Here is a 16,808-nt window from a genome sequence, read left to right as displayed (position 1 = left end):
GAAAGGAAAGGACGATATGCGGTGAAGACTGGAGCTGCGCGCCTCCCCCACCCCTCGCATTTCAAGCCGTCGCCCCCACCCCTTGTTTGGAGGAGGGGGTTAGAAATGACCTCCAAGATCTAATCCAGCTCTGACTTCATGAATTGGGGAGAGCACTTCCGGTGGGAGGAGGGAAGACGAAAAGGAAGAGGAAAGGGCGGCGTGGAGGAGGAGGTGCCGCGCGTCGCCGAGGTGGCACCGGCGACTCCGCCCCGGCGCTCTCCCAGGGCCCCCAGCTTTCCGCTAGGCCCGGCGGAAATGAGCGGCCGCTCCGGGCGGGTGTCGGAGTTCCCGCAGCTGGGCGGGTGGTGCCGCTGTCTGGGCCGGGTCGCATCTCGCCCTGCCCCGCCCCGCCGGAGCGGCTGCTGACCTGTGGGGGCGGGTGGTGACAGTGGCCGCCCGAAGGTGCTGTTCCCTGCGTGCCACGCCCCCTGCCCGCCCGCCTGTCCTTCAGAGACACGCCCCCTCCCGCCTCTCGGCTTCGACCCCCCTCGGGGGCCCAGGCGGGGCCCAAATCTCCGCCAGCATCGCCGCCATCGTCTTCACCGCGTCCCTAGCTCAGCGAAGGACAGGCCGCGCGCCGGGACCCCCATCGACTTCTGAGGTGGCCAGAGCCCCGCCGCGGCCCCTGCCCCTACCCTGGGTTTCCTCCACACACTCGCCCAGCGGCCGCGTGCCCACCCGATCTCGCGCTCCCCCACCCCAGTTGCAGTGCCTTGGGATTGCACTTGGGATCCAGTGCCTCGTTCATCTGGCCTAGCCCCCTCCCCCGTACCTTGCCGCGACCCCCGGCCCCTCCGGTCCACCTGCCTCCCGCCGCTCACCCACCGGGTCTCCCGCGACACTGTCCTGCGTGTTGCATCGCCCCCACCGACCTTGCTCCTCCGGCGCCTCCAGTCCTCCATCCTCTCCTCCCAGCCCATCGCGCCTTGCCCTCCCCCCACCCCACTCCACCAACAATTCTCCGGATTTCTTGTGCCTGTTATACACTCCTGCGCTTCAGCCATTGGCATCCCTTCCAGACACATTCCCCAACAACACCCACACCCCACACACACCCCTCTGGGGCAACATGTATCTCCTCAGAGGTGCTGCCTGTCCCAGGGCCTTGGGATTCACTTGTAACACCAAGGCCTGCCCCTGCTGTCCCCTTCCCACTGCTCCAAACCAACCCACTCCAGGCTGCAGGGTCTTGGACCCTCCTTGCAACCAAATACTGTACTCTTAGAACAAACACCCCAGTGTTCCCTGTGAGGCCTGGCCCCACCCAGCCTGTAGCAGGCAGCTCCTGGGCCCTGCTTTTACCCCAGACAACCGGACAGCTGTGACCACATTTGCTTCTCCAACTCCTGGACGACCTTGATTTTCTCAACTCCCACTCTCATTTTAGGTTGCTGTTCTCTCCTGCTTGTGTGTCTCAGGTGCCGGCATGGTGGGGGAGCTCCGCTACAGGGAATTCAGAGTGCCCCTGGGGCCGGGCTTGCACGCCTATCCAGATGAGCTGATCCGCCAGCGGGTGGGCCACGATGGGCATCCTGAGTACCAGATTCGCTGGCTCATCCTCCGGCGTGGGGATGACGGGGACGGGGGCTCTAGCCAAGTGGACTGCAAGGCCGAACACATCTTGCTGTGGATGTCCAATGACGAGATCTACGCCAACTGCCACAAGATGCTGGGCGAGGATGGCCAGGTCATCGGGCCCTCTCAGGAGATTGCAGGGGAGGCTGGGGCCCTGGACAAGTCTGTGCTGGGGGAAATGGAAACCGATGTGAAGGCTTTGATTCAGAGGGCCCTCCGGCAGCTGGAGGAGTGTGTGGGCACCATCCCTCCTGCTCCTCTTCTTCATACTGTGCACGTACTCAGCGCCTACGCCAGCATCGAGCCTCTGACTGGGGTGTTCAAAGACCCAAGGGTCCTGGACCTGCTCATGCACATGTTGAGCAGTCCTGATTATCAGATCCGCTGGAGTGCGGGCCGGATGATCCAAGCCCTGGCCTCCCATGATGCTGGTGAGGAACAGTGTGGGGGGAAAGGAAGCTAGGTCAGCTCGGGGCCTCACAGGACACTGTGGCAGGAGCCCCTGCCTCATCAGTGCCTGGGGGATTCTGCTGAGGTGGAAGAAAGGAGGTAGGAAGGGAGGTGGGGACATCTCCCTAGGAAGAGGAAAGCTGGCTCTGTCAGGCGGGCATGCAACTCTTCATCTCAGGGTCATGAGTTCAAGCCCCATTTTGGGCATAGAGTTTACTTTAAAAAAAAAATACTAAAAGAAAGAGGAAGGGCTGAATCCTCAAAAACCTCATATTAATTGGATTTCTATACAAAGGAAGTTATGATATTAGACTACTGTAAGATATGTATCTATACAAAATATGTATATAGAAAAGAAGTTATTGTTTTTCTTTTAAATGTTTTATTTATTTATTTATTTATTCGACACAGAGAGAGAGATAGTGAGAGAGCACAAGCAGGGGGAGTGGCAGGCTGGCAAGCAGAGGGAGAGGGAAAAACAGGCTCCCTGCTGAGCAAGGAGCCTGACCTGGGGCTTGATCCCAGGACCCTGGGATCATGACCTGAGCCGAAGGCAGACACTTAACTGACTGAGTCACCCAGGCACCCCAGTTATTGTTTTTTTTAAAGATTTTATTTATTTATTTGACAGAGAAAGACAGCAAGAGAGGGAACACAAGCAGGGGGAGTGGGAGAGAAAAGCAGACTCCCCCCTGATCAGGAACCCCAAGGTGGGGCTCGATCCCAGGTCCTGGGTTCATGACCTGAGCCGAAGGCAGATGGCTAACCAGCTGAGCCACCCAGGCACCCCAAGTTGTTGCTTTTGAAGCAAGTCAGATCAGGTCATCCCTAATGTGTGATGACAAAGGGATTGTACTGAGAGAGTAGAGGGTCTAGGAGGGATGCCTGGGAAGGGCAGTGTGAGGGAGCTGTTCCTGACTGGGGTGTGGGTTTCAGGGACCCGGACTCAGATTCTTCTATCGCTGAGCCAGCAAGAGGCCATTGAGAAACACCTGGATTTTGACAGCCGCTGTGCTCTGCTGGCTCTGTTCGCACAGGCCACGCTCTCTGAACATCCCATGTCTTTTGAGGGCATTCAGCTGCCACAGGTATTCTGTGGGGAGGTACTGGGGTGGGTGCTATAAACAGGATCGAGGGACCAGGTCTTTGTACTGGTCCTTAAAGGATGGAGTGGAAAGAGGAGCTGAAGCTGGGACAAGGTGGATATAGGCCAAAGGTTTCATCCCACAGGTTCCGGGAAGGCTGCTCTTCTCCCTGGTAAAGCGCTATTTACATGTCACTTCCCTTCTGGACCAGCTGAATGACAGCACTGCAGAACCAGGGGCCCAGAACAGCTCTTCTCCTGAGGAGTTGAGTGCGGAAAGGGATCGACTGGAGCTGGAGTTCAGCATGGCCATGGGCACCTTGATCTCAGAGCTGGTGCAGGCCATGCGCTGGGACTGGGCCTCGAGCAGACAAGGGCCCTTGGCCCGGTCTTCCTGCTCCATCTTCCAGCCCCAGATGGCGGAGGCTGGCCGGGGGCTGCCACCCACCCGGGCCCAGCCCTCCATTAGGAGGTCAAGGAGGTTCCGCCCTCGCTCTGAGTTTGCAAGTGGCAACACTTATGCCTTGTACGTGCGAGAGACACTGCAGCCTGGGATGCGAGTGCGCATGCTGGATGACTACGAGGAGGTCAGCGCTGGGGACGAGGGCGAGTTCCGCCAGAGCAACAACGGCGTGCCCCCTGTGCAGGTGAGCAAGGGTGCATGGGGAACGCTGTTGGGGATCTAGCTGGGGGAGCATAACTGGGGCTTCCATGCAGGGGCTCTGGCAGGCCACCTCTGGAGAAAACCCCGTGGGGATTGGAATGGTTAAAGGGGGTCAGCAAGTGAGAGGTGGGCCATTTGGAAGGCTAAGGAAATCGGGATTGGGGAGGCCATGAGGTTAGGAAGATTTACTCCCAGGAAGAAATGGATAGAGCAAGATTTTCCCAAAGGTCAGGGTCAAGGAGAGAGTAGCTGAGGCCAGGAGGCTCCTTGGGGTGGGGGGCATAAGGCATCTAGGATGGGTGGGAGGAGAAACAGCTTATTCCCATGAGAAGGTGGCCTTTATGTACATGTTCGTGTCCTCCATATGCCAGCGTTGTGTTGTTTGGAGATTGTTCCAAACCTGGCCAGGTGGTCAACCAGAGAGCTGTGTGTCATCATTGGGCCACCACCAGCCAGTAAGTGAGCCGTCTCTTCCCCTTCCCTCTCTTTTCTCCCCATCCTCCAGGTGTTGTGGGAGTCGACGGGCCGCACCTACTGGGTACACTGGCACATGCTGGAAATTCTGGGCTTTGAGGAAGACATTGAGGATGTGGTTGAGGCTGAGGACTACCACAGGGCAGTGGTCAGTGGAGCCCTGGGTATAGGTGAGCCCGGAGAGGAAGCAGGGTCAGCACTGAGCCCAGGAGTGGTAGTCTGGCTGGGTAGGCAACAACATCCCTGGGCCCTCGGACTCGTTTCCACAGCTGTGCCCTCCTGGCGGTGGAAACCCATGACAGAGCTCTATGCGGTGCCCTACGTGCTGCCTGAGGATGAGGATGCTGAGGAGAGTGAACACCTGTCCCAGGCGGAGTGGTGGGAGCTCCTCTTCTTCATCAAGAAGCTGGACGGCCCCGACCATCAGGAGGTTCTCCAGATTCTGCAGGAGAACCTGGATGGGGAGGTAGAGTCAGCCTGGAGACACCCAGCAGTTGGAGGGTTCATGGCAGGGGCTGGGCTGATAGAGCATTTGGGAGGCTTAGGACGGGGAGCAGGGGTCCGCAGTGTCAGGGGCTGCAGCGGAGGGTATCTAGAATGTTCAGAGGCATTGGCCAGCTGTGTGGGAGGAGGCAGCTGCCAGCCAGGAGAGTTTCAGGGTAGAGAAGGTGTGTGCTGAGATTCCCCACCCCTGTCAAGTACTCCCAGAGCGTCTGTGCCGGTCGGGGCTACCGCAGTGAGACCTTCTCCCCAACCACAGGTTCTGGATGACGAGATCCTGGCTGAGCTGGCCGTGCCTATAGAGTTGGCCCAGGACCTGCTGCTGGCTCTGCCACAGCGACTCGATGACAGCGCTCTCAGGGACCTGCTCAACTGCCGTGTCTACAGGAAATATGGGCCCGAGGCTCTGGCAGGGCAGCCAGCTTACCCAACCCTGCTGGAAGCCCAGGCTCAGCCTCAGGAATCAGCAGGTGCAGCCAGAGAGGAAGGTGGGGCGCCGGGATGACTTTGCAGCAGCTCTGCAGGCTGGCCTCTAGGGGGCCTTCCTCCCAGGACAGGTGTCCTCTTGTCTGGAAGAGTTGGCACCCGCATAGAGCAGCTACCTCCAGTGAGCGGGGGAGGATGGAAAGTCAGAACATTGAAAGAGATCTGAAGCCTCATAAACCCCCACACCGAACTTTTTCTGGTGTGGAGAAAGCCAAATTATTGCATGCTTTTAGATAGAGGGAAACGCTCTGCAATTTGCAGACAGGAGGCTCCTTTGCTATTTTAAGAGTATGAAACATAAGATTTGCCACAGAGTAGTCTTATAAAAACAGTTAGAGATGCCCTAAGATCCCCAAACTAATTTTCGGGGGACGCCTGCCCCCCAAAAAACATTTTTAGGAGAAATTAGGAATTATGAATGTGTCTGTCCTTTTCTGATGCTAACCTCACCAACCACAGCCAACTCTTGTGACATCCACCTTCCTGTAGGAAAAGAACCCCCAACACAGTATCCTGATACTCCTCTGCGGCGACTGATGGAGGGCTGCGGTCCACCTGGAAGGACCTTCCTGGACCTGGAGCACGCCCTCAGCTCAGGGGGGCCCCAGGAGACAGAGATCAAGCCTTTCCTGCTCCAGCTGCAGCGGCAGCCCCAGCCCTTCCTTACACTGATGCGGAGCCTTGCCACCCCGGCAGCCAACAAGCCCCTGCACTTGACCGTTCTGAGGTGAGGGGGTGGGGCGGGGCATGGGACCAAGGGGTCCCTGAGGCTAGCTGCACATCTCTCTCCTCCTGCCTCCCCACCCCCACTCCCCAGAATCCTGATGCAGCTGGTGGACTTCCCCGAGGCGCCGCTGCTCCCCTGGCACGAGGCCATGGACGCCTGCATGGCCTGCCTGCGGTCACCAGACACTGACCGAGAGGTACCCTCACCCTGCTCTGGGGAGATGATGCTGGAGGGAGAGGCCACAAGGCAGCCTCTGAGAGGGCAAACCCCCTGGGCAAGGCTCCAGAGGGCACAGTGGAGCCTCTGTGCTCCTGGTCTGGGATTTGTTTTAAAAATCGAATTCTTTTTTTTTTTTCAAATAGGTAGTACATTCATACAGGTTTAAATCAAAATGGAGGAACAAGGTCTACACTGAGAATTCTCATTTCCACCTGTTCTCACTTCCGTCCAGTTTTACCAGTGCCTCTCCCCATGTCCCTTGTTAGTCACCGCTCATTTTAACTTATGTGTCCTTCCTGTGTGTCCTTATGCAAATATAAATAAGCCCAAGCATATAATCTTATTTGTCATCTTCTTTCTTACACAGAAGGTTACATTTCTGTTATATGAGAAGCCTCAGGGGCTCCTGGCTAGGCCTGTCGGGGCATGGGGATGAAGGAGGCAGAGGGGACCTCACATCTCAAGGTCCCCCGCCACAGAGAGGTCCTGGGCTTGGAAGGCTTGGCAGTGGGTGTCTGCAGTGCACACCTTTGGCGGTTACCCAGATTTTCATTTCAGAGCTGGACTCACTGAGCATCCCTCCCACCCCCTCCCTACCATCAGGTATGGTGCTTAGGGCCTGAGCATCTCAAAATGCAGCCCCAAACCTGGTTTTGGGACAGGGCCTAAAAAGGAACCACCTGGGAAGCTCTCTGCACCTGTTGCCAACGTCCTCAGTCGTCAAGCACCCCAGGATGGAGAGCACCTCTTAGCTTTTTCCTTGTCTGTTTGCGTTGGGTTCTCCGAGTCCACCCAGCCCTTGTGTCTCCCTGCTTTCTGCTGTCTGTTTACTGCGATACTCCAGCACCTATATACCACAGTGGGTGCATACGAAATACTCCTGAAGATGCCCCAGACCTCGTGCCCTTTAGTCTCCAGCCCTGTCCCCACCGCAGGTGCTCCAGGAGCTGATCTTCTTCCTGCACCGCCTGGCCTCCGTGAGCAGGGACTATGCCGTGGTCCTGAATCAGCTGGGAGCCCGAGATGCCATCTCCAAGGCCCTGGAAAAGCACCTGGGAAAACTGGAGCTGGCTCAGGAGCTGCGGGACATGGTGTTCAAGTGTGAGAAGCATGCCCACCTCTACCGGAAACTCACCACCAACATCCTGGGAGGCTGTATCCAGGTCAGGAGGGAGGGCAGGCGGAGGCTTGTGGGTTCACCACGGGGTGAGAACATGAACCCTGAGCAGTGGCGGGGGAGGAGGCAGTGTTCCTGCAGCTGGGAAGGGCAGGCAAGGCCAGTGAACCCAAGGGCATTTGTTCTCTGCAACCCCTCCCCCACCTGGTCCTGCTGTACCAGGGTTCTGGAGGAGGTCCCACTGCTGCCAGGTCTTTCCTCCACACACGTTTGCACGTGCTCTTCTCTCCTCCCCGCACCCTTCTTTCTGCTCTTCCGGCTGCAGATGGTGCTGGGCCAGATCGAAGACCACAGACGGACCCACCGACCCATCAACATCCCGTTCTTTGACGTGTTCCTCAGATACCTGTGCCAGGGTCTGTGCTTGTCCCCAGCTTCCACCACCCCCCACCACACCTGTGTCTGTTTTCCCTCCATACCTACCAGGCTGTGACGGCCACCCCTGCCCCCCGCCCCCAGGCTCCAGTGTGGAGGTGAAGGAGGACAAGTGCTGGGAGAAGGTAGAGGTGTCCTCCAACCCCCACCGGGCCAGCAAGCTGACGGACCGCAACCCCAAGACCTACTGGGAGTCCAACGGCAGTGCGGGCTCCCACTACATCACCTTGCACATGCACCGGGGCGTTCTTATCCGGTAACTTGCCCCACAACATACGCGCTTTGTGGTGACTGCCTTGTGTTTGTCTTGGGGGATGCACCACCGCCCCCTTGAGCCCAAACATGACCACAGAGGCCCCTTGGTTGTGTCTGTGAGGCCATGCCTTGTTCTGCTTCTGATGGTTTCCTCGCCCTTGCTCCCAGGCAGCTGACTCTGCTGGTGGCTGGTGAAGACTCGAGCTACATGCCGGCGAGGGTGGTGGTGTTTGGGGGCGACAGCCCCAACTCTCTTAACACAGAACTCAACTCGGTAGGGACCGTCATGCCAGCAATCACCCTTCGCAGGGTCCACCCTCCTGCCCAGATTCATGAACTCCTAAGTTCTTCCCTGTCCGGAGCCCCAGAGAAAGTAGAGTCCTTTCTCCCTGTGCCGTTAGGATGGCATCAGGCCCCGAGCTGTGAGGGCGGCGTTGGGACCCCTTGGTCAGGACGCAACACCTGCTGGGCTGAGGGGAGGAAGAGGGAGTTGGAGCAGGCGTGGGTGCTGTCAGCACTGCCATCCACATGCAGGGAGCTGACAGCCCCCTGCACCCCATACTAGGTCAACGTGATGCCGTCCGCCAGCCGGGTGGTCCTCCTGGAGAACCTGAACCGCTTCTGGCCTGTCATCCAGATCCGCATAAAGCGCTGCCAGCAGGTTTGGCGGGGGCCCGGGCTGTGGTCTGGAGCTCCGACGCGCCAGGTTCTGTAGCTGTTCCAGATATTGAGCCAGAGCTCCAAGCCCTGGCCAGGGCAGCTCCAGGAGGAAGGCACGAAGGTGTGCCTGACCCCGGCGCACTCCGAGGGGGACTGGGTCGGCTGAAGACAGGCCTGTGTCCCTTGCAGGGCGGCATTGACACACGCATCCGGGGCTTAGAGGTCCTGGGCCCCAAGCCCACCTTCTGGCCGGTGTTCCGGGAGCAGCTGTGCCGTCACACACGCCTCTTCTACATGGTTCGGGCACAGGCCTGGAGTCAGGATATAGCAGAGGACCGCAGGAGCCTCCTGCACCTGAGTTCTAGGTGTGTGCGAGCGTGTGTGTGTGGCTGAGTGTGCATGAAAGGTAAGAGCGGTACCCTGGGTAGGGCTCTTGGGAGGGCTAATGTGCTTGGGGAGGCATCTGGAGGGTTCTCCAGTTTGGGGAAGGAAAGGAACAATGAAGAGAAGAGATTTTTCTGGTGGGCTGGGGGTGGGGTGTGCCAGTTAACACAGGAGAGCTTCGAAGTACTGGGTAGAGATTGGGTCTGGTTGCTAGGGGCTAGCCGGGCAGTCCTAGGCCATGCGGATGCTGGGGTAACTTATGCCTCAAGCCCCTGACACCTGCCTCCCTCATCCCCACCCTCAGACTCAATGGGGCTCTGCGGCAGGAGCAGAATTTTGCTGATCGCTTCCTCCCTGATGACGAGGCCGCCCAAGCACTGGGCAAGACCTGCTGGGAGGCCCTGGTCAGCCCCCTGGTGCAGAACATCACCTCCCCCGGTAACCACTCCGACCCCTGGCCCCACTAACCAGCCCCTTCTTGCTCTGCCCTAGAGCCACCTGCCTTATCTTCTTGGCCCTTTTGGTACCTGTGTTGGTTTGGTACCCCAGTGCTTCTCTTCTACCAGCCCAGGGCCCATCTCCTTTCCCATGTCTCCCAGGTGCCAGCTGATACCATAAAGATGGGGGGCCTTGCTACCTGACCCCATCCCCACCACCCAGTACCTTCTGTCCAATCCCTCCTTCTTGGTGCTTCTGTCCAGCCCAGCCTCTCCCTTTGCCCTGGAGAGACGGCCTGCCTTGGCTTGTTTTTCCCCACCTCCAGACGAGGATGGCATCAGCCCCCTGGGCTGGCTGCTGGACCAGTACCTGGAGTGTCGGGAGGCTGCCCACAACCCCCAGAGCCGTGCGGCTGCTTTCTCCTCGAGGGTGCGCCGTCTCACCCACTTGCTGGTGCACGTTGAGCCCTGTGAGGCGCCGCCTCCAGCCGTGGCTGCTCCCCGCCCCAGTGAGTACCTGGGATTCAGGTGGGAGCTCAGTGAGAAGCATTTCTTTGTGCCCTCATGCACTCGCACCCTAGAGGCTTCTGTCCCTCCTCCTGCTTTCCCTCCCGCCGCACTCAGACTGTTCATCTTCCCAGTTTGGGTCACCCCCAGCCAGGAGCATCATGGGGAGGAAAGGCCCCAGGGCTCACCCTGGTCTGGGGACCCCTGAGCTGAGGAGCTGTCCCTGTCTCTTGCCCTTTCCCCTATCTCCACAGAGGGCAGAAACCGAAGCCATGACTGGAGCTCCCTGGCCACCCGGGGGCTCCCCAGCAGCATTGTGAGAAACCTGACCCGCTGCTGGGGGGCAGTGGTGGAGGAGCAGGTATAGGAGGGGAGTTGGGGCGGAGGGCCGGACCAGAGGCTGGCCTGCCCAGCCATCCCCTCACCCAGGGCCGCTTCCCTGCAGGTGAACAACTTCCTGACTTCGCACTGGCGGGATGATGACTTTGTGCCGCGCTACTGCGAACACTTTCACAACCTGCAGAAGTCGAGCTCCGAGCTGTTTGGGCCCAGGGCGGCCTTCCTGCTGGCCCTGCACAATGGCTGTGCCGGAGGCTTACTGAAGCTCCCATTCCTCAAAGCCGCCCATGTGAGCCTCTTGTCCTCCCTTCCGCCCCAGGCCCCTCCCTGCAAATGGCCCTGTCCCCCGGCCTCCATTGTTCCTCCTGTTCAGCCAGGAGCAGGGCTTGTACAGACCCCTGTGTTTGAAAATTCAAATGCAAAAGAAACACATAGTGACCTGCAACGTGCCGTCCAGTATTATTACCTTGATAGCTTTTTGTTTCTGTTCCTGTTCATGGTTTAACAGTTTACTCACAAGTAGCTAAAATGCTTTATCCTGTTGTCTTTTGACCATTATACAAAGATATTTTTAAGATTTTATTTCTTTGAGAAAGAGAGAGCATGCTCGTGTAAGTTGGGGGAAGGGGAGCCAGAGAGGGAGAAGCAGACTCCCCACTGAGCAAAGAGCCTGAGGCAGGGCTCGATTCCAAGACCCTGAGACCATGACCTGAGCTAAAGGCAGATACTCAATGACTAAGCTACCCAGGCAGCCCTGATTCATTAATTTTAGAGAGACAGAATGAGAGAGCAACAGCGAGAGCAAGAGTGAGAGAGAGAGAGAAAGAGAACAGGGGGAGAGGCAGAGAGTCTTAATCAGAGGCCATGCTGAGCATGGACGCCTGCCCAGGACACCATCTCCTGACCCTGAGATCATGACCTGAGCTGAAACCAAGTATCAGACACTCAACTGAGCCACCCAAATGCCCGCCCCCCTCCGTTAGATTTTTTTTAAAGATTTTATTTATTTATTTGTCAGAGAGAGAGAGCACACAAGTAGGGGGAACAGCAGGCAGAGGGAGAGGCAGGCTCTCCACTGAGCAGGGAGCCCAATGTGGGTTTCCATACTAGAACCTTGGGATCATAACCTGAGCCAAAGGCAGACACTTAACCGACTGAGCCACCCAAGCGCTCTTGACCATTATATTAAAAGCCTTTTGCAGTGTTGTTCCTTGTCCGTATTTTTAATTTTTGTATAAATTCCATCTAAGGGATGTACTAGAATTTCCTCTGCCCTTCCCGCATTCTATAAATATGTAATAAGTGCTTCAGCTGTGTCCAGTGCTGTGGTAAGAGCTGAAGATAGACAAAGTCCCTCTTCTCAGTTTTTAAGGCATCAGGCTGGGCAGGTGATGAAGTCAGCCGGGCTGATCGCTGCAGGGCAGGGGGCTGAACAGTAGCTGCTCAAGCTGCCTCCAGCCCTTCTGTCTGATCAGTGACACTGCAGTTTGACCATCCCTGTGTGTGTAAGTCATTTCCTCACATTAAATTATTGGGGTTAGTCTAATTTTTAGACACATTCCATGTGGAAAAAAAAAAAACCAAAACACCTCCTTGTTGTCAATTTGCACAACTGGTGACAATTTTATAAAAGAGTTTTGTAGGGGAGCCTGGGTGGCTCAGAGGGTTAAGCCTCTGTCTTAGGCTCAGGTCATGGTCTCAGGATCCTGGGATCAAGGCCCGCATCGGGCTCTCTGCTCTTGAGGGAGCCTGCTTCCTCCTCTCTCTTTGCCTGCCTCTCTGCCTTCTTATGATCTCTCTCTGTCAAATAAATAAATGAAGTCTTTTTAAAAAATTTAAAAAGAGTTTTGTAAAAGCATTACCCACCTTAGGAAGCAGCTCAGCCACTCCTGTCCACTTCTCAGACCTTCCCCTGTGCCCCTGCTTGCCTCCTCTGGCTGCCGGTCCATGGTTTCCCTGCACCCTTCTCCCTGCTCAGGTGAGTGAGCAGTTCGCCCGGCACATCGACCAGCGGATCCAGGGCAGCAGGATTGGCGGAGCCCGCGGGATGGAGATGCTGGCGCAGTTGCAGCGCTGCCTGGAGACGGTCCTCATTTTCTCTGGCCTGGAGATAGCCACCACCTTCGAGCATTACTACCAGTGAGCGTGGAGCGGGGTGGGGGGAGCGGATGGTGGGGGTGTCGGGTGGCCTGAGTCCCAGAGCAGGCCGTGGGGCCACCCTGAGGCTCGGCCCACTCTGCGTGTGCTACAGGCACTACATGGCCGACCGTCTCCTCAGCGTGGGCTCGAGCTGGCTGGAGGGGGCCGTGCTGGAGCAGATCGGTCCCTGCTTCCCCAACCGCCTCCCCCAGCAGATGCTGCGCAGCCTGAGCACGTCTGAGGAGCTGCAACGCCAGTTCCATGTCTATCAGCTCCAGCGGCTCGATCAGCAGCTCCTGAAGCTGGACGACACCGAAAAGAAGATACAGGTAGGCGCCAGCCCAGGGAGGGAGGCAGGGAACCAAACAGAGGAGGCCTGGTAGCTGTCGGGAACCCTGCATTTCTCCTTCAGGGAGGCCACGAGGCCAGCGACAAGGAGCACAAGGGAGAGAAAGCAGACGGACCTGGGGTTGCAGCGGCCACGGGGGAGGAGGACGAGGAAGAAGAGGAAGATGAGGATCTCTACTATGAGGGGGCAATGCCAGAAGTGTCTGTGCTGGTCCTGTCACCTCGCTGCTGGCCCATTGCCTCCATCCGCCACACGCTCAACCCCAGAACTTGCCTGCCCTCCTACCTCAGAGGCACCGTGAACCAGTACTCCAACTTCTACAGCAAGAGTGAGGAGCCAGAAGGAGGATGGGATTCGGAAAGGAGTCTGGGGTGGGGGTAGGAGTGGGCCCTGGGGTAGGAGCGGGCCCTGGGGTAGGAGCCTCAGTGGAGTGGATTTGAGAACAAAGGGCAGGAGCTCAGTTTTGGAGTGAGGGGTGGGGCTAGCAAGCACCAGGTCCCCAGGCTGTCGCCTTTTCTGTCCTTAAAACAAACACAGGACTCCCTTTAGAGAGTGGGAGGTGGGGAGGATGGGGAGGGGCACCTGAGGCCACCAGAAACGATAGGGTTCTGGCTCCTTGTCAGTCATCATTGCCTGAGTTCCCCGCTGGAGTCTGGGTCTGGGCTGGGCAGCAACACAGAAAGGGGAAGAGACTCAGACCCTGCCCTTTGGCAGGGAGGGGGTTCCCAGACTAAGCAGGGAGACCTCATTCCCTCTCTCATGGATATTCCAGTTTGATGAGAGCCCCAGGCCTTCCTCCCTCACTTCATGGCTTTGTCTCCCTAAAAAAAAAAAAAAAAAATGGGTAACTTCTGGAAGGTACTGATCAAAGCCCCTGGTACAAAGCAAGGCACAGGGTGGGCTCCCAGATACATGAGCCTTACTCGAAGCAGGCACAGCAGAGGCTGAGCTCCGGAAGTTCAGACCAGGAGGCATAGTATCCCTAAACACTGGGGCACATGCTCGGCAGATGTGCCTTACCAGAGGCAAGGCTCAACCAGGAGTCCCCCCTCACCAGCCCTGACTCCCTCCTTTCCCTGCTCTGTCTCAGGTCAGAGCTACCCGGCCCTGGAGCGAGGCCCGCAGAGGCGGCTGCAGTGGACGTGGCTGGGCCGGGCTGAGCTGCAGTTTGGGGACCAGACCCTGCATGTGTCCACCGTGCAGATGTGGCTGCTGTTGTATCTCAACGACCTGAAGGTGGCCCGCCCCAGCTAGGCAGCCTGGCTCGCTGTACCTTGTCCCTCACCCCTCTTCCCTAAACCTCAACTCCCTGTTCTCCCCCCTTCTCCCTTCTCTGCTCCACTGTTCAGGGAAGCCCTGAATAACTCCTTCGTCTTCTCTAAGGCTGTCTCCGTGGAGAGTCTGCTGGCGCTCTCTGGGCTCTCTCCAGACATGCTCGATCAGGCGATTGGGCCTCTTACCTCTTCGAGAGGCCCCCTGGACCTTGAAGAGCAAAAGGATGTCCCAGGAAGTATGTACTTGGGGCAGAGGGGCCTCTGCTCTCAGCCTCCCCATGGGCCTCCTGCTGATGACTAGCGCTCATTTCAGGGCTGCTCAAGATTCGGGATGCCAGTGAGGAGCCCAGGCCAAGGAGGGGCAATGTGTGGCTCATCCCACCTCAGACGTACCTGAAAGCTGAGGATGAAGAGGGTCGGAATCTGGAGAAGAGACGGAACCTTCTGAACTGCCTCATTGTCCGAATCCTCAAGGCGCATGGGGACGAGGGGCTGCACATTGACCAGCTTGTCTGTCGGGTAGGCGGGGATGGGCTGTGGGTGAGGGAGGTTCGGGTGGGGTGCAGCCCGTAGGAGGAGGCTTGTCAACACTTGAAGCATCTGGTTCGCTGTGGAACCTGTAGGTGTCTTGGTGGGGGGGAGGCTAGGGCTCACTGGCCTGAAGCCTGTGCCTGGAGTGGGGGCTTGAGGTGGAGTCAGCTGGGCGTCTCCCACCTGCTGTGTTCCCTTGCCTCTCCTTCCCAGGTCCTGGACGCCTGGCAGAAGGGCCCGTGCCCTCCCAGAGGTTTGGTCAGTAGCCTTGGTAAGGGGTCTGCCTGTGGCAGTACCGATGTCCTCTCCTGTGTCCTGCACCTCCTGGGCAAGGGCACCGTGAGGCGCCATGATGATCGGCCCCACACACTGTCCTATGCGGTCCCTGTGACGGTGATGGAGCCTCACACTGAGTCCCTGAACCCAGGCTCTTCTGGCCCCAACCCGCCCCTCACCTTCCACACCCTGCAGATCCGCTCTCGGGGCGTGCCCTATGCCTCCTGCACCGGCACCCACAGCTTCTCTACCTTCCGGTAGCCCTGGAGATAGGACCAGGGCTTTCCATGGAAATAAAATGCAGGAGTTTGGTTACATGGCCTGTGTGGTGACTGCTAAGGATCTGACAGGGGCAGTGGAGACTCTCCTGGCTGAAGAGGGAGAGGAGCCCTCTGGCTCTGAGGTTGTGTCATCCCATGCCAGGCGTCACGGCTAGGGTGAAGATGGCAGCCTGGGGAGGGCGGTGGAGGGGGTGGGGTAACTTGGTGTCCCCCTCTTGGGAGGGGGAATAAGTGTCCAGGGATGGACCTCCAGCCCTTCTCAGAGTTTATGCTCTGAAGTGCTTTCATCTGGTAGGCTGGAGACCCAAGGCTCGTGACTTGCGCAGATTGTTAAGCAGGGCTGCATTGTTTTCATTTGTGGAATGGACCAGAATCCCTCTGGGTTCTGACGAGCACCAGGTATGGGAGCATTAGACATGCTGTGAATTCCTCTTTCAGCCACCATACCTAGCAGTGAGGGTAATGCACGGTAATATAAAGGACCCTTGGGCCACTGCGGGCACCCAGGAGCCTGAAAGTATGTTCCATCTGAAAGCTTTAGGATCTGGGTTGGAAGGAGACCTAGAAGGAACTGTAGCTCCTTTAAGCCCCTCCTTGCTACCCCCTCTTCTGGTCATGCAGAGCTGCACTTGCCAAAACCAGACCCCCACTAGCACCAGAGGCAGGCCACTGTCCCAGCGGCTTCCTGTGTGCTGCTGATGGACTCCTCTGGCCCTGCCCATATGGAGGCAGGGCAGGGTGGGCGAGGGGACCCGGTGCCAGGGGTGGAGCACTGCATCTTGGCAGGGCCCATTACAGGAGTCAGGAAGGAGTGACCCAGGCATCCCGAATCCAAGATTCTTGTAGCCAAGAGATGACGAGGAGAAGGCTACAGAGGAAAAGGGCAGGGGAGGAGAGGGAGCCATGAGGTAAGAGAGGGCCCAGAGGCCAGACACAGGGAACTGGGTGCCACCCAAGACTGAGATTTGGAATATAATATGTAAGGGAGAAAGGCCAGGGCTTGGGAGAGTCATGATGCCCAGGGCAAGACAACAAAACAGAGGGCAAACAGGGTAGCCACAGAGGGCCCATGCTTGCTTTACTTTGCAGTTTGGTGGCCCCTGGTGCTGAGGACGGTTCTCAGAGCAGAACCATCTTGTCTGCCCATGTTAGTCCATGACACTGAAGACTGGCAGCAGGCCAGGGCAGCACTGGGCCCCAGGGCACATGGGGCTTGTTAACAGCTGTCACTTGGGTGCCTCTCCAACCTTTATGCCAGACATCATGGCCTAGCTCTTTTATTGGCCCAGGCCATGTCCTTCTTGAGCTAGCTTTCAGAAGCCAGAACTTTTTGCCCTTTTCTGGGTTCTCATGCTCTTTTTGAGCCATCCTTCTCCATCAGAAACCCAGAGAGGGAGAGGCTCCAGGCTCCAGTAACCAGATCAAAATGCACCACATCCAGAGGACAGGATGGGACTTTCTCTCACATGGGCCACATGGGCCACATGGGCCAAGCTGTAGGCTCAGCCCTTCATTCATCCCATTCAGCCTCCCTGGCCCTCAGGCTTACAGAGTGCCTACCTGTTTATCTGCAATGGTCTCTTGCAAATTTGTATGGGAAAC

At 57.7% G+C, this 16,808-nt stretch overlaps 1 protein-coding gene across 3 annotated transcripts; it reads left to right on the top strand.

The window, feature by feature from the left end:
• The first annotated feature begins 196 nt into the window (after positions 1 to 196).
• Positions 197 to 15,242, top strand: CUL7 (cullin 7). 3 transcript variants are annotated; one of them, XM_032340022.1, is made up of 26 exons: positions 198 to 643; positions 1,461 to 2,048; positions 3,004 to 3,155; positions 3,298 to 3,798; positions 4,321 to 4,459; positions 4,559 to 4,755; positions 5,050 to 5,278; positions 5,766 to 6,003; positions 6,094 to 6,199; positions 7,158 to 7,385; positions 7,665 to 7,755; positions 7,859 to 8,030; positions 8,198 to 8,303; positions 8,595 to 8,690; positions 8,879 to 9,054; positions 9,378 to 9,511; positions 9,837 to 10,019; positions 10,272 to 10,378; positions 10,463 to 10,645; positions 12,335 to 12,495; positions 12,608 to 12,824; positions 12,908 to 13,172; positions 13,935 to 14,080; positions 14,228 to 14,354; positions 14,432 to 14,637; positions 14,863 to 15,242. In XM_032340022.1, exons 2-26 carry the CDS (start codon positions 1,469 to 1,471, stop codon positions 15,184 to 15,186), a joined length of 5,064 nt encoding a protein of 1,687 aa, XP_032195913.1. In that variant the 5' UTR covers positions 198 to 643; positions 1,461 to 1,468; the 3' UTR covers positions 15,187 to 15,242. The 3 variants fall into 3 exon arrangements, with proteins under 3 accessions (XP_032195912.1, XP_032195911.1, XP_032195913.1); XM_032340021.1 differs by having other exon boundaries at positions 197 to 643; positions 5,050 to 5,260; positions 7,158 to 7,755; XM_032340020.1 differs by having other exon boundaries at positions 197 to 643; positions 7,158 to 7,755.
• Positions 15,243 to 16,808: the final 1,566 nt, after the last annotated feature.

The sequence above is a fragment of the Mustela erminea genome, chromosome 4 (genome assembly GCF_009829155.1).
Source record: "Mustela erminea isolate mMusErm1 chromosome 4, mMusErm1.Pri, whole genome shotgun sequence".
NCBI classification, from domain to species: Eukaryota; Metazoa; Chordata; class Mammalia; order Carnivora; family Mustelidae; genus Mustela; species Mustela erminea.
The sequence above is the reverse complement of the archived record's forward strand: the minus strand, read 5'-3'. Positions and strand labels throughout refer to the sequence as shown.